Source organism: Gorilla gorilla, chromosome 6 (genome assembly GCF_029281585.2).
Source record: "Gorilla gorilla gorilla isolate KB3781 chromosome 6, NHGRI_mGorGor1-v2.1_pri, whole genome shotgun sequence".
Classification (NCBI taxonomy): Eukaryota; Metazoa; Chordata; class Mammalia; order Primates; family Hominidae; genus Gorilla; species Gorilla gorilla.
The window spans coordinates 94,435,215-94,457,902 of NC_073230.2; the positions used below are offsets into that span (position 1 = coordinate 94,435,215).

Sequence of the window (22,688 nt, forward strand, 5' to 3'; positions counted from 1 at the left end):
GACCACTTACAACAAGTCCTCTGGCACCAGTAGCGCCGGCAGCACCAACAGGGCCAGGAATACCGCGGGGTCCAGGGAGCCCGGGAGCCCCAGCAACGCCGGGAAGGCCCTATGAAGGAAAATGCAGTGTGGTCCATTAGGGAGGTGATGGGCTGTAGAGGCAGCACACATTAAATGCCTTTAAAATCATAGCAGCACATTTTAGCTACACAGGTATACTCACAGCAGCACCCTTGGCACCAGTAAGGCCGTTTGCTCCAGGATTACCCTATGAGGAAAAGGAAAGGAGAAGGATATCAGTTAATTGGAATATTTCGGTTCTTCTTTGACCCCATCTTCATTCTTCTTCTTCCCCCTACCCCACCTTCGTTTTCTTTTACTCAATAAAGTTTAAAGACAATGGCTACTTACAGGAGGTCCAACGGGGCCGGAGAGGCCTGGGAGACCCACTTCACCACGGGGACCGGAGGGACCAGCAGGACCAGCGTTACCAACAGCTCCAATTTCACCCTAAAAGGGGAAATTAAACCAAGGAATTAACCAGCAAATAACGAAACAGCATATCTGTTTTTAAGATGCCAAGTTTTATGAAATGTCTTCATAAAACTTCAAAATTGCAATTATTTTTCTTATCCGTTTTATTACAAGATTTGAGTTTGGTTTCCTATTTTCCTTGCTTGATTCTGCCATCTTGGCTACTGTTACTACCTTCCCTCTCCTTCTGTCTCTCTGTGGTTGACTCTGGTTCTCAGTCAGTCCTAACTAACTAGTCCTAGAGACAATTTCCATGTTGTCATCTATATCGATGGGCACAGTGCACAGGGCAGAGAAATTATCTATTTCAAATGTAGAGTGAGAAAACTGGTCATTCTACGTCCATTTTGAAGGGAAGGAATAATTAAGGTAACTGTTTTGTAATTATCTCTTTATCTGCAAACACAGTTCCAATCTTTCACATCACAGTAAAAAGTTTATCAAAGTAGTGACAATGGTAAAACCAGTGTTTTTACCTTGGGGCCAGGGGCACCTGGGAAGCCTGGAGGGCCAGCAGAACCAATGGGACCCTGAAATCAAAGCAGAAGGTGGTAAGAAATTTCCTCCAAGTAAATTAAGAAAACAATAACAATGACAGAAGATTGAAGTTGCTTAGAGTGGCATGACACCATTTATATTAGTAAAGAAAAAAACTGACAGCCAGTCTGTTGTCGTTAGGATCTCATCAAAGGCAAGACATTCATGGTATCCAGGGTGGGGATATTTTGCTTTATACATCAATCAAAAGTTCAGGTACTTATAAATGGCTTACACTACTTATAAATGGAGCCTTCAAGAGACCTCACAGAACATTTGGTAAAGTGTCTGAAATGATGCTATTTCATAAGAGATTAATGAAGAAGACAGCGCCCACCCCACATTCTCAACTCCTTTCAAACTCCCCGGTGTCAAAACTTACAGCAGGACCCACGGGACCCACACTTCCATCACTGCCACGGGCACCCTAAGAAGAAAATAAAGGGGAAGATCAGGTGGAAACTTAAATGACAGTCATTAGAAGATTTTTTAAAAGGATGAAACTGAACAAAAATGGAAGCACTTACAGCTGGGCCAGGGGCACCAACACGTCCTCTCTCACCAGGAAGCCCACGGGCTCCCTAGAAGCAGAAATATTTTCAATAAAATCCAGAATGCTAATTTAAAAAAAGTCACAGGCATCATTTGCTTTGTTCAGTTTCCAACCTGTACAAGAATACACTAAAAATAAATAAGTTGCCTTCTAATTCCAACTAAACAGTAGTGGATTTCAATTAAGTATCAGAAGGCTATAGAAAAACATCAAAGAATACAATGCTGAAGGATACAGTGATTAGGAAAAACATTAAAGAAGTTCCATCTCATAAAGAGTGTACACATTTAAATTTACAATGAAGTAGTCAATACTTACTGTTTGACCTGGAGTTCCATTTTCACCAGGGGCACCAGGTTCACCCTACATGGAGAAGGATTGAGTTTTTGTTCATTAAATATAACAATTATTTTTCCTGATAGTGCAATTTTACTCTATTTTTTTACTTTGAACCATTCATATACTTCATAACATTTCTTACACATATAGATTGTTTTTCAATTATGCCAGACACACAGATTTTAAAATGTGCTAACATGAGTTTTTATTCAGATAGTACCACATATCCAGGTTCTAAGGAGATGTGGTTATTTGAGTGTACCTCCTCCCCAATTTCTCCCTTAGATTCTGGATATCAATTATATACTAGAAACAATATCATAAAAAGAGATGGCAAAGGATAAATTTGCTTTCAATGTAACCATATTTATCCTTTTTAAAGTTATTTTGAACACTCAGTGTTATCACTTTCATAAAATGTGCATGAAAAATTGAAGCTTCATGGTATTTTTTAGAGCCATCATATTTATTTCCAATCTATATTCTTATCCTGAGTAAAAACCAGGGTAGTAGTAGTAGTAGTAGTGGGATTTAATACTATGGCACATGTAAAAGAACTTTTTTTAAAGATAATCTGATTTACATATAGGGAAAATATGGTTTAAGAGACCTCATAAGGACCCTTAATTTCCAGGATTCTATGTGAAGTCTATTCTTTGGGAATAAGCATTGAAGTGGCAGGGGGGGATCATTTCTGGCCTATGACTTTCTAACCTCTAGATGTGTGACTTTGGGCAAGTCAATTGCTCTCACGAAGCCTCAGTTTCCCACCTCTGCAAAATGAGGGGGTCTCCAAAGCTCCTTGCAGCTCTAACATTTTATGATACAGTGATTAGTAGTCTGAGCTGTTATATCGGGCTCTTGGGAGAATGAGTTTGACCTTATCCATTTGTGTGGCAGCTGGAAAGTTAGAATAGATTCTCCATATTCATGTTCACTTCTGGTCCCGCTAGTATTCGTTACTCATTAATTTGTAATTACGTTGGTATTCACTTTAATATCACATTATCTCCTTAATAGGAAAGAGAACATTTTATAGTTGAAAACGCTGTCAGAGAAGAGCCTAGCCAAGAGATAACACACTTCTGAGACTTTAATTACCTAATTAAAATTTTTTTGAGTGTGCACAGATAAATCACAGGAAAGAGGTTGAAAAGTGTATAGCGACATGAATATACCTATCTAATTAGTGTGTGGCAAAGGAGAATTTACAGTTTAAAATAATACAGAGTGTCATAATCTCTGATTATATGTTTATTTACTTTTATTTTGGCTGCAGAGATACACTGAAATTATAGAGGGAGGAAAGGAAATGGAAGAAGAAACTATTAATATTATTTTTATCTCAATTGTTTAATAGATATTGAATTTTAATAAATATTAATAATTGACCTTTTTTCACAGACTCTCATAGTCCCCATCCTTGAGGGATTTGAAGTACAGAAAAGAAAAAATAAAAATAAAAATACTTTTTGTAATATGGGTAGTCTTCAGTATAATATACTTTTTTGGAGGTCATGGGGAATTTCAATCAAGTGCTTAAAAACAGTGCTTCTAATTTAATATTTACCTTCACACCAGGAGCACCGGGCTGTCCCTTCAATCCATCCAGACCATTGTGTCCCTGAAAGGCAAGCCTTATTATAAAATGCTGTTCCATGATAGTGTTTGGTCAAATAAAAATTGTATTGTATATCTTTGCCATTAATCTCTCTTGGGTAAGTCTTGTCTGCTGCAGTAGAAAAAAGTCCAGTGTTCCAGGTCCCAGCAAACTCAGTCTATTGCCCTAGATAGGTCACTTAACTTTCTTGCCATTGAGAGAGAAGGATGGAGGACTAGGTGTTCTTTCACATCTTTTCCATCCTTAATAATTTTATGATTTTCAGATGGTTGTAAATACTCAATAAGTAATACATGTTCTATATAATTTTCTCTGTAGTGAGCCTGTTTTTTGGTAGCTATGAACAGACTGAAAAAATTGCACCCCACTTTACTTTCAAGAAATCTGACTCTTTAACTCTTTCTTCCCTTTGGCAAACTCCAGGGATTTGAAAGTGAGTATATGTCATCCAAGATTTTAAACATACTTGAGTTTTTTCCAAAAATTAATAGGCATTTTCTCTCTTCTGAGTAAAGAATGTGCTCACCCTAATGCCTTTGAAGCCAGGAAGTCCAGGAGTTCCAGGGAAACCACGAGCACCCTTAGAAAGAAATACAGAAGATGGTGAATAATGTTTTACCATAAATAAAAAGACAGTGACTTCTTCCCTCCAAAGTATTTATTCTCATCAAAGTTCAAGCTTTGAACCAAAGTCTAGTATACCTCTAAGCACAGAGCGACAAATTAACTTGCTCTAATGTAAGTTACTAATAATACGGTATTTGTAGAAAACACAATTTAGTTGCTTATGGTATGCTTGCCGTCATTTATATTCCATTATTTGCATGAATAAAATGTATATGCATTTTTTTACTAGGCTTTTTTCTTTATTAGATGCCTTCGATTCATGTTATGAGTTTGGGTGACATCTATATTGTCATTTAGATTGATGCTAGTTTTAGCAACTATCTTATAGGCCTATGATTGTGCTATCTACCAATGTAAAAAGTCTCACCTGTGGTCCAACAACTCCTCTCTCACCAGGTCGTCCGGGTTTTCCAGGGTGACCCTAAACATGAAAACATTGTAGTGTCAACTTCTTCTTGGTAAACTATCAGACAAAATGGGGGAATCTTGGTTTTTACAAAAGGGGAGAAAGTTATCACATAAAAATATGGATCCAGATATATATTTAATCTTTCCCTTAATACAAGCAGGTTAGTTAATATTCCATTAAAATAATATTTCCCATACATTAAGAGTTCTGTCAGGCACATTCAGCTTTTGGCAGAATACTTAATTTGAATCTAGAAAATCTTGTTGAGGCAAGAGTATTTAAATAGCATTTTGAAAGTGCTTAAGAGTAAATACTTACATCTTCACCAGCCTTGCCAGGAGGGCCAGCTGGACCACGAGCACCTGCAGGACCCTAAGAAAATGGGAGACCCATCATTTCACTAAGGTTATATTCATAAACTTCCTGGAAAAAAACGTATCACAAAGGTGGAAAAATGTACTCACAGTTTGACCAGGTTCACCAGGCTCACCAGCAGGTCCTTGGAAACCTTGAGGGCCCTAAAAGAAAAAAAGAATGTCATACTCCAAGCCTTTATTTCTTAATTCTCTGTCTTTTTACATAAGAGGCATTACAAGCTTTCAGTACTTACTGGGGCTCCAGCTGCACCTGGTGGGCCTCTAGGTCCCATTAAGCCCTGTAAAGAAAGCAGATATATCAATAGTTAGCACTGATAAGTTGTCATGGTGTTGGCTGGGGTCAGATATGACCAACTTAGGAGTGCCATTGTTGTGGTTTGATTCCATAGTTTTTATTCCTCCCAAGGAAGAATTTAAGGACTCAAACTTCCTGCACTAGTTCTCTCCCTTTGCTTTTCCTTTTCTCCCAATCCATATCAACAGAAATCAATGAGAATTAGACGGGGCAGATAGGTTCCTTAAAGTTGTGCACAATTGGGCATATTGAGATTGTTCTGATGCAATGAAGTGAATCAGTCTTTGCAGAAGTGCGGAGTATACAATTGTCTTCTATACAGCAGATGAAGCATTTCCATTTGGATTTCTTTGATCATATGTCATCTTCCTATGTCATATTTAGCTAAGAAATTGGTATTTTTATTGCCACAAAGGACATAAATTGGAAAGAATCAAAAGTCCTTCTTAATGATTAGAGAGAAGTTTGTTATAACCTTATCGCTCCTCTAAGGGTTACTGGTGACTGATGAAAATGTCAAACAAAAGTGGATGTAATGAGGGGTGAAGGAAAAATAAAACATTATTGAAACAGCCTTCTGGAAGGGTCTATTATATGATATTATTGTTGAAAATATGGCCCAAATGATGGAAGATTGTTTTCCCCTTTGTTGTTTCTGTAGCACAAAAGTAGGGTAAAACAGGCTGTTAATAGTTTGTAAGCTAAATACACTTTCTTGACTCCTCTTTGCAGTAATCAATGCCTGTGTAAGCTCATCCATAGGGTCTGTTCCTCATAATGCTGAAAATATTTCATGTACCAGTCTCAAGTAATTTGTTCATGACATCAGCTGTGGGGACTCTGCAGTGAAACCTACCTTCCTGTATTAATGCCTAGAGTGAAATAACATGGATTTTATCTAAAATGTACGTCATTTTAATTATAAGAATTATTCATTTGGTTTTAGAAATTGCTCTGACATTAAAAGAAAATGTCACTTTTCAATCACAATAGCTTTTTAGGCATACATTAAAAAATAATTTTCTTTGACATCATGAATTTCTAATTATATTTATTTTTTCGTGTATTTGCAACAATTTCATTTACATAAAATGTAGTGTATTTCATGGAGGCTGTGAGACAGTATGATTACTCATTAATTCAGAGAAGAACCCTGTGGGGTTTTATAGTTATTGATTTTCCAACATGGAAATTATTTTAATACTTTATTGCCGCCTATCTTCCCTATTTGTGAAACAGATATCTGTTGATTACATATGTCTGTGCATGTGTGTGGATGTGCAAGCTTAAATTATATTTCACTGATATTTCAAAGTAAAATAGTCTGCTTTATGCCCCCAAGACAGATGTTCCAAAAACAGGGGAATCTGAAATCCATATTAATTTTCCCAGCTTAGTGGGCTTTTTAAAAATGACATTTAGTAGCTCTTTACTTTTCACCCCCTCGCTTCTTCTTGAGATGTAGGTACTGCTTTAAAACTGACTAATGTCCAGCATTAGCTGAAACAGCTAATTTCAAATATCCAATATAAACAAAGCCGAAAGAAACGCTCTACTTTTTCATTTCAGATATGAACATTTTAAATTACCAGAAAAAATTACAGAAGTGGAAGTCATCAATTAAAGGTACACTATTTCTCAAGTGAGAGTTTTAATTTACAGAAAATATTATCTCACCCTTAGAGTATATTAGCTTACTGTGGGCCATTAGCTCCAGCAGAACATCTTCTTTTGAAGATAGAGCACTAAGTGCACTGCCCAGGTAAAATTTACATTTTAAAGACCATGTTGACTTTGGGCAGATAAATACCTTTGTTTTGAAACAATTAATTAAAATCACTAAATTGCGTGTGTGTGTATACATTAAATTCTGTAGTGCTTAATCAACCTAACACTTTGACTTCTGGCAGTTTTCCCCTCTATTTCATATACGCTAGTATACATTTTGCATGCTTGTATTAGCATTTTTCCCTTCCAACTTCTCTCTAATGCTTGTTAGAAGCTTCATTTGTTAATAGTCATCATCATCATCATCATCATATAGGGAATGTTTCTAAGCGGTGCTCCACTGATAGGGTATGGTGCTGAATATTTGTACTGAGTGACATAAATGCTAGATTTTTACTTATACTCTATTCTATATAGATTTACAATCAATAGACTAAAAAAGGATTTTTTTGGTCAAAATTCAGAAAAAGAAACATTTCCTATATTGTTAACTCCTTGAGGAAGGATCAGAATCTGTCATATTCCTTGTAATTTCCCCAGTTCCTAATACAATTTAGGGCCCATTGAAGGCACCTGATTAATATCTGTTGACTAAATGAGTGGCTTATTCAAGGACTAGGTACATAAACCATGATGTAAGCAAATATTAGACATCTTGCCTGGCATCTAGTTCTAGTTATGTCATTAGTTACCTGGATGACTTTGAGAAAAGGGCTTAAACTCTCCCATTTTAAAATGAGTTAGCTGGACTAGAATTGTTGATCCTTTCCAACAAGTTCAGAGAACTTAATAAATAGTTCTATGCCTCTAAGTGTTGCTTAAAATTCTAAGCAATGTTAAAGAATATTAAAAAATTAATCAGAGTGATTACTGTTTTAAATTAAATTGATTTGCCCAAGTTATGGTTACTATGTCCAAAGATTATTTCTTGGACATAAGTATATGATCTATCTTAATGAGGATCATATAATCAAAAAGATCATATAATCATAAAAGATCAATTAATCTTTCTTTTGTAAAGAAAAGTGAACTCCTTAACTTATGTTTTCATAAATTTGAAGACAAAAAGAGTTGTTTTTATATAATCTAAGTATTGAGTGTTAACTTAGGTAGCTAAATAAATGGCGTGGTAAAATGTGACATAAAATGAATGATTTATTTAGCAATTTTTTTGGCTAAGATAAACAGATAAGCATACCATTGGTCCAGGGCCAAGTCCAACTCCTTTTCCATCATACTGAGCAGCAAAGTTCTAGAGAAGTAAAAAAAAAAAAATTGTATATATATATATATAAAATATTTTTAGTTACTAGTCATGTATTTCATTTTCTCATTCTACTTGTAAATATTTTTCTGTTGTTATTTAAAACAGGGCAATGTTTTTGATATAATTATTAGTTTAAAATTCTATATTGAACTAAATTCCTAAAAAGTTATGAGAGTTGTACGTTAAAAACTTGGCCGACACCTCTTTGAAATGGAGAACTTCCCTACTTTACTTTTTGAGCCCTTCTTCTGCCTTAACTCGGTGTCTCCACTCCCACCTTTTACCTCTACTCTGAGGAAGGGAAGCTTTCTAAACTTTTAATGTTACTAAGGGCTCCTGACAAATTAGACAGAGCTCAAGAGGACATCTTCACATTTTCACCTGTTGCCCTTCCCCACCGGAGCTACACAAAATGACTAAGAGATCTTTTTCTTGCTGGAGTTTCAGGAAGGACATAAAGAGTTTTCAAGTTTAGAGGAAAATTAAATTAAAATGCCCCTTGGAAGATAAAACTTCTAAAAACTAGTTCACAGTAATAACTTTACTGCTAAAGATCTCTCTTATAGTGGTAGCTCTATTAAAGAAGCTGCTTTTTAATGCGATTCATAGATAAGCAATCATAATAAGATCTTTGGGGGAGAAAGGTCTTATTTTACTGACATACAGTTGGGTATTAGAAACAGGCTTCTGATTCATAGTGCTAACCAATTAAGCAAATATGTTTTCCTTCCTGCAGCGAGGCCATTTGGCACTCATACCATTGTTAAAGACATGAAGCTAAAAGAAGATATTAATGAAAAAGGGAAATGTACTTTTCTCAAATTAGTTTCAAGCAAATTAAACCTAAAACCGCTTTGAATGTTGGTTCAGCAGACTTCAAGTCAAGGAGAATAAAAAGCGTAGGATGTTTGTAAAATTGCTTAAGATCAGGGATTTCACTTACACAGTTCAATCTAATCAAAATCCTTAATAATGCAACACCTCTTATTTGTGCCTTACTGATAAAAGATATTAAATCTCCAAATTAAATAATGGTAATGATGGCCACAGCTAACTTCAGTGCACACAAAGACCAGTCCTGTAATTGACAAGGGCTCACAAAGAGAATGGGTAAAGCAGAATCTTGAGTGAAGAAACCAAATAAATGAAATAAAATATACTAATTTTCAAATGGAAGAATTATCCCTTAACTGCTAAAAATAAATTCTACAATAAACCTTCTTTCAACTGAAGTTAGCTAAAAGTTAGCAATACGTAAGACACCTTACCCCACCGAGACCAGGGGGGCCAGGAGGACCAGGTGGACCAGGAGGGCCTGTGGGACCATCTTCACCATCTCTGCCTGGGGGGCCTGGTGGACCCTGTTATGTAAAAAGTGAATAAGGTCAGGTTAGACAGGCCCTGTAGAAACCTAAGAATTATATGTGGTAAGATCAGTTGTTCAGACCTTTCTATGTGCAAGTAGGGTGGAAATTTAATATACTATATTTGTCATTGATTGAAATTCACTTATGAGTCTATTTTAGAAAGAGGGTTAATAACTCTTAAGATATCACAGGGTAGTTTTCCTAAAGAACTATCTCGGCCATTGAATATTAATTCATACTGAAGCTCCAGTATACAAATATAAAAATTATAGCCAAAATGTATGGTTCCACGTGCTTCATATGTTTAACAGTGCACAAGGACTTACATCGTATTTTTATTGCCGATCTCTGACTGTGACAAACTGATTCAATTGTTTTGGTATGTTACATGTGAATGAATTAACTGATGTGACAGTTAATAAGGTCACTTTATCATAGGATAGAAAATCCTGCAGATTTACTATCATTAACTACTTGTATTGTTAAAATAATTAACTGATTTAATTCTATTTCTAATAAATTGAGTGGAATACATGTAAGTCTCCACTTCCTAATAGACATAAGACATAGGTATTCATATATTGGCAAAAGTGTTATATAATGCAAAACCACATAGTTATAAATGTCAAATAAGCATAGCAGGGAGATTTAAGAATGCCACAAATAAAATGTAAGCCTGACTTGTACATGCATGAATTTGAGCAGAGAAACATGTTACTGACTACTAATTCACTATTATTTCCAAGCTACCTAACGGATCTTAGTTCAAAAACAAATGAAATGTGTTAAGAAGAGGACTGTGGTGGTAGGCAGATATATTTTCATTATGCATGTGTTGGATGGGTCAATTACAAATAAAGAAAGTAGACCACGCAAAGAATATGACTGTAACAGTTTTTCTTTTTTAACGGTAATTTTGACCTAAAACAAATATTGATCATATATAATAATGCTCATTCACTTCTTCTGCAGTGCATTACCTGTTTAAAGGGGTGTACAATTATCTGGATACATAATATTCTTATAAATTGCCAGTTCCTGTAGTTTCTAATATATAGTTACTCAAATACGGGGCGAAGCCCTTTATAGTTCAAAAATTACACACCCTTTCTCCACGTGGTCCTCTATCTCCGGCTGGGCCCTACAGGAAAGATACAAACAGGACAATAATAAATGCCTAAGAAGTAATTTCCAGTGAACAAGCAAATCATTCTTGATAATAATTAGTTGGTAAGACTGATGTAACTACAGTGTTATTAGATAGCATATAAAAAATTGACACAATGCAATAGATAAAAGTATATATTTTAATTGTAATTATATGTAATTTTTTTTCAGCTGGGGGATTGGAAGCTGCTATAGTCTTCAGCTATTAGGTCAATACTATGCATAGCATTTTGAATAAGATGATAACTGTAGATTAAATGACCATTTTGTTACATTTTTAACAGCACATTTATATAGTCAAAGCCCTTTAAAATAAACTTTTTTTACTACCTATAATTAACATAATATGCCTTCCATCTCCAGAATAAAAACAAGTCTTTTTTTTCCTTTTGTATGTAAATCACCAGTTTGTATCACATAAATGTAATTACAGGTGATTCTGGAAGATAATTAAACTTTGTTATCTTAAACATCAAAGCTACTTTATTTTATGCTTTAGCTAATGCATATTCATATGAGCAAAATTTTGATAAAGTATTTTCCTTCTATAGTCTACTATAAATTTAGTTAAATTATGTTATCCCTGATAATTTTAGATATTTATGGAGAAGTAGTGTACTCTTACCTTTCTTACAGTTTCCTAGAAAAGAATAAATCAAAGATTATTATGAAGAAAATTGTATATATATATATTTAAAAACAGCTTCCATTTTGGTGTAGTATACAAATATACCTTCACAATTCATTACATTATGCATTTACTATTATCTCAGTTTAATATTTCAAACTACAATTTAAAATTTTACCAACATGTCAAATAAAAATATGTACCTACAGAACAAAAAATACATAGCAATACGTACCTGTACTTATGCCTCAAATTCAATTCATGAGCTAAGAATGTGTTAACAATAAGTGCTTTTGAAAATAATTCCAAAGGAGTGAAAAGATTCTCTAGCTCAGTGAAATCTTCTGCTTCATAGAAGCTGATCCTAAAACTCAAACTTCTATTGGATTATTTACTCTATATTTCTTATGAGTATTTTATAAACCTAGACTTATTCAGTAGCTCCGCCTATTTTGGAAAATTGGGTGGGTACTTTCTAAGGCAGCCAGAAAGGTTTTGACTATCACAATTCTTCACAATTTTCTTGGGAATCTAGGATGGTCAATATTAATGTAACTTCTTCCCTTCCAAGAGAAGACATCACTGTAGCCAAGGGAATCAAAGTATTTTTAAAAATTCTAAAAAAAGTTTTACTCACCTCTTGTAAAGCTGTAGAAAAAAAAAGAAAAAGTAGGAAACAATTATCAGTATCACTTCATGGATCAATAGCAATAATTAACCAATAGAGAAACAAGTTTATAGAATTGAGTTACCTAATTAAGGACCAATTATATTTTTTATTAAGAATATTTTAATGACCTGGAAATTATGCAGGTCAAAAGTATGGCAGGGATCAGCAGGGTGATTTGTTTGCAATATTAATATGTAAATGTATTTTGAATTAAATTGTTAATTATTTACTATTTTATAACTTGTGAAATATTAATGTGTCTGAAGGATATTTTGAATGCTTAGCAATTAAGCTGGTAAAGTGCACAGATGAATCGCTGAATGTAAGACTAGTAGATTGATGAGGAAATAATTTATGATTTAGATCATTTTTAATACCTAAATATCAAAAAAAGGTAAAATTTAGGAAAGTGTGTCACCTTAAAATTCTATATTGAATTTGTTTTTTATGAAACATTCAAGCTGACTTACTTTTTTATAAAACATTGAAGTTACCTAGTACTTCACTGAGTTTGTACCATTCTTAATATCCTTTTTCAAAAGGTCTAATTTGCACATTATTAACTATGAAAATGGATTAATTCAGACATCTGAATTTTGCTTTAAATTAGTTCACTTAAATTAGGTAAGATCATTTTACCAATATGCATCATTTTTGTCTCGGAGAAAGAGTTTTGTATAAATGGAAAAACTGGATTAAAGATCTTGAAAAATAATAGAAAAAATAAACAAAAGTACTATCTCCCCTTTTGCCATAATTGTTATAAGTCCTTAAAGAGTGAATTCCTCTCCTACGGTATAAAAATTATAGGTTAATACAGGATACAAGTGTGGCCAAGCTTGCAATAGGATGAATCACCCCAAAAATTGCTTTAATTAGGCGGCCAAGAAGTGCGTTATTTGAAGTGAGAACATCTGTTGCAACAGTCACAATTTAGGAGGGTGGACCACATCCAGCACTGACATTTAAGGGCAATTTACGAGAATTACTGTTAAATTACAAGAATGATATGTTTACTTCATTGTGTCCATCAGTAGGAAGAATAATTATGCCTGACTTGATTAACGGAAGTCCTTATGATTTTGGAAATTTGCCTTTTAATTACTCAGACATGGACCATTTTGAAGAATGTGTGTTTGATAACATTTATTCCAGACTGTGGTTGGCTGTTGATCAGAAGGTAAGTTGCCTTTGTACCTTCAAATTTCCCTAAGTCTGCCTTCATTTTATTCTCTAGGAGCCGACTCTTTCTTCCCACTCTCAGATTTCATTAAAAATATGAACTCGGTAATGTGAATTTGTTCACTGCAATTACTCCTTAGTATCCACAGTATGTATACTAAAAGTGAATGAAGGGGGAACAGACACATACACACACACACACACACACACACACACACACGCACACAAATGCATTAGAAATTATGCGGTGGTAGACACCGTGCTGTGTGGGTGGAACAACTTTTTGGAGTACTGGGTGTGGTCAGACAATACCATCCCCCATCTAGTCAATATCTTTGTCTAGTACTTTGGCAGCCATTTTCAAGATGAAAACGGACTGATCTTTTTCATTCTCTCTTGACATGAAAGTCTGGCCATGGAACCTAGAGGTGGAAAGTGGCCTTGGGGTCCCTTTAATCTCTGTCTCACATTTTAGAAAAGGCCATTTGACTTGCCCAAAGTCACGCAGCAAATTGGTGTCAGACTCATGGGAAAAACCCCGGTCTCTTGAGTCTCATGTCAATGTTGATATCTCTCAACTTGCTGCGTTCATAATGTTTGCTTATCACTGGGAACATGTCAAAGGGGTAATTCTCAGGCTCAAACAAAATTTAGAGCAGATTTGAGTTAAAAAATGTTACCATTTCCATGACTAGAAAGTGAATTGAGACACTTATATTACTTTTCAGAATGTACCCACTCCAAGTAGCATCCATTCTTCTTTCCAGGGTTCACTGACTAGCCACTGGGAAAGGCTCCAACCAGAAATGCTGATCATTAATCTGTATAAATCCGTAGAAGCTTTAACTGGGATTCCATTTGCTTAAGGCCCTGTCCCCTGTACTTTCATTTTCCTTCCTCCAGAGGGCGCCTTATAACCATCATCATATCAGCATCGTCATCCTCCTCCTCCGGACAAGCCTTACAATGCCCAGAAGATAAAAGCTCTTAGGAGGTGAGTTTTACATTACTCAGTTGAAGGGCTTTCTAACGCAGGCCTCAAGTTTTACAAGGTGAACATCAGTGCGGTTATGGGGCCTGTGGGGTGCAGGCCCTTGACTTCCTCCACCACATTGGTCGTTAATATCTCATCCTTAGGGAAAAAGACCTTCCGCTCCCTTTGGGGGTTACTAAGCTGAGGAGCCAGACCGAGTTAACTGTCTCACTCTGAACTTAGAGGAAAAGTTCCCTAACTTTTGGCAAGGCTTTTATGTTTTCATTTTTTAAAGTAATTTCCATGTTTCTTATCAATTCCGGCGTTTTCCCACATGCCTGAGAGTCTGCCCTCCAAGTGTACCTGGAATTCAGGTTACAGGTTTTCCTTTTCAGGGCAGGGTGCCTTCCCATCTAACCTCTCCACCCAGTCTCCCCCAAACAAGCTGAAGGCACTTACATTGGCATGTTGCTAGGCATAAGGTTACTGCAAGCAGCAACAAAGTCCGCGTATCCACAAAGCTGAGCATGTCTAGCACTTAGACATGCAGACTCCTTGTGTCGCAGAGCCCCTGGGTCACCGGCGGAGGTATCACCTGGCGGGCGCGGGCATGCAGTCGTGGCCAGTACCTCCAACTTAGCCGAAACCTCCTGCTGCCGTGGTGCTAAAATAATAAAGCCCGGATCTGCCCTATATATACGGCAAAAGTTTCCCTGGCCCTAGGGTGCCTCCAAAAGGGCCTCCACCAATGGGAGGGCTGGGGCTGGGGCTGGGGGCCCGGGCAGCCACAGCTGGGAGGAGCCTGCGGGGGCGCAGAGGAGGGAGCGAATGGGGGAAGGGACGTGGCCACGGGGCTGGCTTCTTAAATTGGTTCCATTCTTTTTGAGGACGTGGACACTTTTGAGGCTTTCAAGGGGAAACTCTGACTCGTTGTCTGCATACCTCCGCCCTCCGCATCCTCCCGCCCTCCCCCGCCCTTTCCAAGTTTGGAAACACTGTGGGACACGTCGGAGTGCTCTGCAGCCCCGACATGGGCAGAATTTGCAGATCTCCGGGCAGCTGAGCAGCTAGAGAGGGATAGGGAACCCAGCGATCAAAGCAGGAGCTGTCCAGTCCCGCCTCACCTGTGCCCTGTAGGCCACTTGTAGGGTGGAGGGCTCCAGCGGGAGCGGAGGGGGCAGAGAAGGAGGGAGGGAAGACTCGACAGCGTGGCGCAGCCGGAGCCCGCCTCCCCGCCCCTCCACCCCTGCACCCCGCCCCCAGCCCCGTCCAGCTTTTCTCTACCTTTGGGGCTCGTGTGCGCCCACTGTTTCAGCAGTGATGCACTCTCTTTGTCTTATGACTTCGGGAAAGGGGGGTCCTGTCTGTGGAGGGCTGGGTTGCAGTCGGAGGGCGCCTTTTGTTGGCAGGTAGGCTGGGGAGCAGGCTCGAGGCTGCTTGGCACCCGGCTACAGGGAGGATAGGCTTTGCGAACTCTAGACTAGACCGAGTCACCTGGGAAGTCCTTCGACCTCCTAGCTTGCCTTTGCTGAGGCTCATTCCAAAGAGTGTCTTTTGGGGGATGGTCTGGCACTCCGACACGACTCCAACCGACCTGGAGACCGAGAACTTATTTCTCAGTCTCTCCTTTCTGAGGCTGCGGTGGGGGATCTTTCATGGTTTCCAGTCTCCCCTCCCCTTCTCCATGGGCTCCTTGTCTGGATTTACCAGTTCTACCCTGAGCCTGGACCCTTCAACCCTTCCGTGAGCCCCCCGCCCCGGTCCCTCTTGACCTTGCTGCTTACTCTCTGTCCTATCTCTTACAGCCACACCCAAGCACCTCCCCTAGCACATCCAGAGGCCCTTCTGATTCGAGCTTGGGGTCTTCGTAGTCTTCGCTGGTAACACCCCAAGCAGTGCGCCCACCAACGTGGATGTTAACTCTCTCCCCAGCACCCAACTTCCCTCTTCTCTGGCCGCCTCCATCCAACCCTCCACTCCCTACTAGGGAGAGGAGGAACTGGTACTTTGACCCGGAGGTGGGAGGCCAAAGGTCCTGTGCCCTTTTCTAAAGCCTCTTGGGATGGCATTCCAGGCCCTAGGTTTGAAAGGCTGTGTGTGTGTGTGTGTGTGTGTGTGTGTGTGTGTGTGTGTGTGTGTGTGTGTGTGAGGCCTCTCCTCTACTTGCCTAAGGCCCCCATGAGGCAGCGGGGGCCTAGTTAGAGTGCTGCTCTATCCCAGAAGTCATCGCAAAGGGGCCATCTTTAGGTCAGTTCTGTCTCTAAGAAACAGAAACAAGTGGGCTGTAGTTCCCTGAGAATCTTTTTCCCTTCCTTCCCCCCACCCCCTCCCCGCTTTTTTTGCTTTGCCTTAAGGAAGAATTTCTGCAGAAGTTAACTCCATCAGCAGCTTCTGTAAATAAAAGGGACTATTCTAAAGCAGGTTACTCTTTCTGAATGTAAAAGAAGAAAAAAAGGTTAATGCAAGTAAAAGTGGATAACCAAAAACTATAATAAACTCTTGTTTTATTCTAATTAAAGGCACTCACTTGGGAGACCACTTTGGATGATTTTTTGAAGTAACTGAGAGTGAAAGAATTTGAAAGGGTTACTGGTCATTCCTAGAAGGGGGTTTACAGGGAGCAATCCACATTCAAATTTTTTTCTAACTAGGCAACGTTTGAAGTTTTCTAGGTTCTAGGAACAACAACAACAAAAGACCTGAGGTTGAATTGTATATTCCAAGAACATTTTTAACATTTCCCTGAAATATCACCGTTACAGAACTAACAAAAAACTTTTAAAGTGGAAATCATTTTTATCAGGAAAGAAAAACTTCAATACTACATCATAACGAATTTTTTTCTGCATATCAGAAGAGCGAGCAGTGATTTCTAAGAATCATTGTTACCACTGTGCTGAATTGCCTTTGCAGGGCATATGTGTGTATTTGTCCTGTGTTGCTGAGAGTCAGAGACTAATTCTGAGCAAAATGACTCAGGGTTGTAATGCAACAGATTTATGAAAGAAACCCTCCAAATACCCTTCAGTGAGGTTATCTGATAACGCTTCTGGGGTCAAGTTGGCTCAATCATTGGATTTGCAATAGATATCCCAAGTTTTAAACATTTCATTGTAGGTTTTGTTGTTGTTGTCAAAATAGTTTAAAACATAGAATGTTTTTAGAAGTGTGATTATAATTTCTCTTTTAGCCAAAAAAGAAAAATCCTCAGCAAGTTTTTGAGAATTAGAGGACTGTAAATTGAAGCACACATCTATAAACTTAGAGGGAAAACGTCTCTGCTAAAGGCAGCAGAGTGAACTGATAACTTGAAAAGCGTTCCTGGAAACTGATGCAAATACCAAATGCCGCTGTGCTCCCTCCCTGCTGATGTGGCAGGGTTTGAAGCAGGCAGCCGTCAGCATTTGGTGGGAGGCCCTGGACCTAGAAAGAAAAAATGAAAGTGGAGAAAACCAAACAAGAATCTTTCTTTCTTAAAGTGAGAATCAAGTTCTAATTGCAGCTGTTTTTACATAGAACTTGGGGGAAAATAGTTGATTAGGTGTTTGTTTGAAAGGAGGAATTTTTAGTGGTTAGTTAGATCTCTGTTAAATATTTTTGTGACTCCAAATAAGGAGCAGCTTTTCCTGGGGATGGGGAGGGGACTGGTAGAGCTGCGAGAGCTGACCCAGAACCTGAACTGAGTGCCCTGGTGAGGGCCCTGATGGTTCTAGTGTGGGGAGGAGGGAAGAGGGAGGGAGGAGAAAATGAGTAGAAGGAAAAACAAATAAGGGAGTGGGGTGGGATCAAGACTGAGAGTAGAGGGACGGAAGAAGGGAGGCAGAGGAGACTAAAGATTCCTACAACTTTGGTGCTAGACGGTTAATACCTGGGTTCCTATTCCCAAATTATTTTCTATGAAAGAAAAGATAATTTCTTTAGCTTCCTATAACCCACTGATTACAAACGGGGCCACATGTTTATATATGGCAAGAAAATGGTTGAGAGTCTGGCTAATACAGAAATGCAGAACAGCCTGACGAGGCCCTGATGTCTTAATCTTATATTCCTTTCTTTGATCAAAGTTAAACATTGGACTGACATCTCCTTTCAAACATTCATTGAGGATCTACTCTGTGAGAAGCAGCAATACCATGTTAGATCATTCTAGTTCCAGTTCTAGTTGACTTGATTGTCAAACGACTGCTAAGAAGGTATTTGCTGAGAATTAATGTGGTAGCTGAAGAGTTAAGTGCTGGTTTTTAATTTTGTATTTATTTATTTATTGAGAAGGTCTCACTTTATCACCCAGGCTGGAGTGCAGTAGTGCGATCTGGGTGCACTGCAGCCTCGAATTCCTGGATTCACGTGATCCTCTTGCCCCAGCCTCCCTAGTGGATGGGACTACAGGTGCATGCCACCATGCCAGGCTAATTTTTTTGTATTCTTTGTAGAGATGAGGTTTCACCATGTTGCCTAGGCTTTTCTTAAACTCCAACTGAGCTCAAGTGATCCACCTGCCTCTGCCTCTTAAAGTGCTTGGATTACAGGTGTGAGCCATTGTGCCCAGCAAGGGCTGATTTCTTTCTGTGATATTTGTTTGAAAGGCATAGAGATTCCTGCTCTGTGTCATATCAATTAGGATATTCAGTTCCCATTGATTATTTAAATGAGTCAAGATATATATATATATATATATTTTTTTTTTTTTTTTGAGACAGAGTTTTTGCTCTGTTGCTCAGGCTGGAGTGCAATGACACGATCTCAGCTCACTGCAACCTCTGCCTCTTGGGTTCAAGCGATTCTCCTGCCTCAGCCTCCCAAGTAGCTGGGATTACAGGCGTCCACCACCACCCCTGGCTAATTTTTCTATTTTTCAGTAGAGAGGAGGCTTCACCATGTTTGCCAGGCTAGTCTTGAACTCTTGACCTCAGGTGATCCACCCACCTCGGCCTCCCAAAGTGCTAGGATTACAGGCATGAGCCACCTCGCCCGGCTGGTAAGATGTATGTTTACTCAAGCCATATTTAGTGTTATGCCAGGCACTTACTAGGTTGGTGGGTATATAATTATGAAACAGAATGCCAAGGTCATTGCCCTCAGGGGGCTTATAGTCTGTTGGAAGATAGAGAAGAGTGTGATGAATACTGTAATGGAGGAAGAGAATGCTTACATGTTTATGGGAGGATTTAGGATGGACACCTCATCTAGATTCAGATAAGTGGAATCAAGGAGGGCTTCCTGGAGGATGCAACATCCTTGTTCAACCCTTAAATACAAACAAAATTTTAAAAAGAGGTGTGAGAGTGGTGTGGGCACAGAGGCATTGAAAAATTTGGCAATCTGAGGAATGGAGCATTTCAGTACGATGGGATTTTGGTGGAAAAGAGGGAGGATAGAGGCAGGAGCTAGAGATGAGATTGGTGGTTTTGGCAGGGACCAGATCAAAAAGGACCTTTTAGGCTGTATTCTGGTGTTTGTGTTTTCTCAAGTGTGCTATGGGAGTGTTTAGATTATTTTAAACAGAGAGGGTAGGAAACCAGAGAGTGTTTTGAATAAGATGACTGGGGCTGCAGTGTGGAGAAACGATTAGAAGGGGAGCACAGTAGAGACAGGGAGAACAGTAAGGAGACTGCAGCAGGAATTCTGAGGGGAAATGATGGTGGCCTGAACTGGAATAGATGTGGTGGAGCTCAAGAGAAGTTGATGAGCTATAGAAATGTTTCAGAAGTAGAAGAAAAGCGCTCTGATGTTTGGTAATGGGGAGAGAGAGAGAGAGGAAGAACTCAAGGGGATGACTTAAGGAGCACTGCCAGTTTCTGGCTTTGGCAACTGGATGACTGGAGGTGCCATCCAGTGACTTGGGGAACATTTGAGGAGGAGATAGCTTGGGGTGGGGAGGGGAGGATAAAGAGGCCAATTCATGTTCAATTTTGGGTGATTGTGGGCCATCTAAGAGGAGAAGTCTCATAGATAATTAGATACTTAGGCCTCAAGTCCACAATCTCTATTTGGCCTTGACTTATGGAAAAAGGAGTCATCAGATGACTGATGTCATGGGAGTGATGAAATCTCCCAGATTATATGTGCGTGTGAAAGCAGAAAACAATCAAACATAGGACAAAACTCTGAAGAGCTCCAATGTTAAAGAATGAACAGAAGGGGAAAATCATCAAGGCAACTGAGAAGGAGCAGCCACTTTGGATGGGGAAAAGCCATAATGTCCCCATCACAGAAGGAAAGAAAACACACTTTGCAGGGAGGAAAGAATAGTTTTTTTAGGGTGCTGGAAAGTTTCATGTTTTTCTGAGAGGTCCAGAAAAGGCTAAAAAGATTACATAAATTAGCACCTTGGAGGTCACTGGTGACCTTCGTAACAGTGGTTTCAGTGGAACAAAATCCAGGTGAGCGAAAGTGGAAGAGGGAAAGGTGAGGTAATAAACACATGTGGTGTGGAATTTTAGCTATAACAGGAGTCCAGAAGGAGCTGGATAGAGTTTAAGGATGATGTTAGGATTACTATGCAAGAGGATTATGCATGTTTAGAATAAGATCATTTGAAGCAGCTGCTTAATTTTAACACTCACCCCCATTTTAAAGCCTTCCACTAAAATATTCTTTAGGTTTTCTGTTATGCCCCTCTTCCTTTGCTTTTTAGTATTGAAGCAAGGAACATTTAAGTGTGTATGGATTTTTTTTCCTAACTTGTTAGTGAATCATCAATTTTTCTCGTGAGCTTCTTTTACAATGTGAAACAGAGTCGATTTATCTCATATTTCACGAATCCCAGTTTAATCTCCAGTGCCCCATTTTTCAAGTTTAGAAATATGAAATAGGTAACCACTTCTTTACTTACACATGATTCTGAGTATTCTTTTATACTGATTGTATAGAGATAGTTGTTTTGTGGTATCTTGTTATTGACTATTCCAAGCCCCATAATTCAGAGGGATGTATTTGGGCACACAAATTTCAACTTTCAGTTAAGTCTGCCTTTTTCTTTGAGAAGATGCTGATTACATTTCTGCAGCCAGTTCCAAATCCATCCTTAAGTTGAAAAACACCAGAACGTTGATGCATTCCAAAAGTCCACCTGGTTTATTAGAACTTTGGTTGGCTTGGCTTCCAGACTCATATTTTTCAATTCTTTTCAAGTAGCTGAAAGAAATAAGGAGACATTTACTTCCAGTTGCAAGAAAGAGTCTGGGTGTTGATAATTGATTAATTCATCCATGATCTGTCTTTGGTTCATATATTACATATAGAAAAACAATTATAAAGACTTAATTCTGTGTGATACTATATGTGCAATTAATAAAGTTTATATTTTATTTTTTAAAACTGGCAAATTAAGTTATTGGTATTACCGTTAAACTATTTTTTTTTTTTTTTTTTTTTCTGAGATGGAGTCCCGCTCTGTTGCCCAGGCTGTAGTGCAGTGGCATGAACTCGGCTTACTGCAACCTCTGTCCCCAGAGTCCAGTGTGTCTCAGCCTACTGAGTAGCTGGGATTACAGGCACCCGCCACCATGCCCGGCTAATTTTTTTTGTATTTTTAGTAGAGATAGGCTTTTGCCATGTGGGACCAGGCTGGTTTCAAACTCCTCACCTCAAGTGATCTGCCTGCCTCGACCTCCCAAAGTACTGGGATTACATGAGCCACCGCGCCGGGCCCTGATAAACCCTTTAAAATTTGATTTTGACCATTGGAATTCTTTGTGTGAATAATCTTTCAGTTAGTTAATGTGATGTCATAACTACCTGTTATATAGTGTGCTAAGTACTGTGGCGGGAATTTTAAATAAATTATCTCAAAGTGCCAACAATCATTATCTGCATCTTAAGGGGTGTGTTTTATTACTTTTTTTCAATTTTACGAGACAACTGAGGCTCAGAAAGCTGAAGTGACTTGTCTAAGGCTTCCTAGATATCCTAGAATGGGCCAAGTCCTTTTGTTGTACATTTTCAAAATGCCTTGTACTTCTAATACCTAGTATCTACCACAAGACTGGTTGGTTAATTAATTAAAAGTGCTAATTATTCATTGACTGGCTTCACTTGAATGTGAGGTCTTTTATAGCAGACACAATGCCAATTTCGTTTACCCTTCTATCACTAGATCCTGGCATAGTGCCTGCTGACTTATAGATGCTCAACAAATATTTACCCAATAAACAACTGATTTGGCATGACATAGCTGGAAAATAAGGAACATAAATATAAATACTGGTTATTTACTTCACTGATGATTTACTATTTAACCCATACATTAAACATTTTCTTTTATTGATATAATGGCAATCAGCACATGAAATGTACTTAACACATAAATGTATTTTAGGCAGTTCACCCAATAGGCACCCCTAATTGCTACCTAATAGCTCATAAACATTTAAGTCAAATTTATGAGGAACAAAATACCATTAGAATAGGAA

General features: G+C 38.4%; 1 protein-coding gene and 1 long non-coding RNA gene across 2 annotated transcripts in view; one reads left to right on the forward strand and one right to left on the reverse strand.

Annotated features, from left to right (window-relative positions):
• The window catches only part of COL1A2 (collagen type I alpha 2 chain), a 35,819-nt gene extending 20,867 nt beyond the window's left edge, over positions 1-14,952 (reverse strand). The window contains exons 1-19 of the mRNA XM_019030849.4: positions 14,734-14,952; positions 12,087-12,097; positions 11,447-11,461; positions 10,760-10,795; positions 9,556-9,648; positions 8,219-8,272; positions 5,231-5,275; positions 5,085-5,138; positions 4,939-4,992; positions 4,579-4,632; positions 4,111-4,164; positions 3,534-3,587; positions 1,943-1,987; positions 1,599-1,652; positions 1,454-1,498; positions 1,011-1,064; positions 412-510; positions 224-268; positions 11-109 (exon numbers count right to left, since the gene is read on the reverse strand). Of these exons, the coding sequence (XP_018886394.1) occupies positions 11-109; positions 224-268; positions 412-510; positions 1,011-1,064; positions 1,454-1,498; positions 1,599-1,652; positions 1,943-1,987; positions 3,534-3,587; positions 4,111-4,164; positions 4,579-4,632; positions 4,939-4,992; positions 5,085-5,138; positions 5,231-5,275; positions 8,219-8,272; positions 9,556-9,648; positions 10,760-10,795; positions 11,447-11,461; positions 12,087-12,097; positions 14,734-14,803 (1,035 nt within the window). The 5' untranslated portion in view covers positions 14,804-14,952. The remainder of the gene's footprint in view (positions 1-10; positions 110-223; positions 269-411; positions 511-1,010; positions 1,065-1,453; positions 1,499-1,598; positions 1,653-1,942; positions 1,988-3,533; positions 3,588-4,110; positions 4,165-4,578; positions 4,633-4,938; positions 4,993-5,084; positions 5,139-5,230; positions 5,276-8,218; positions 8,273-9,555; positions 9,649-10,759; positions 10,796-11,446; positions 11,462-12,086; positions 12,098-14,733) is intronic.
• Positions 13,052-22,688, forward strand: part of LOC115935316 (uncharacterized) — a 78,063-nt gene continuing 68,426 nt past the window's right edge. Inside the window, exons 1-2 of the long non-coding RNA XR_008667317.2 lie at positions 13,052-13,299; positions 14,205-14,295. This is a non-coding gene — a long non-coding RNA (uncharacterized lncRNA). The remainder of the gene's footprint in view (positions 13,300-14,204; positions 14,296-22,688) is intronic.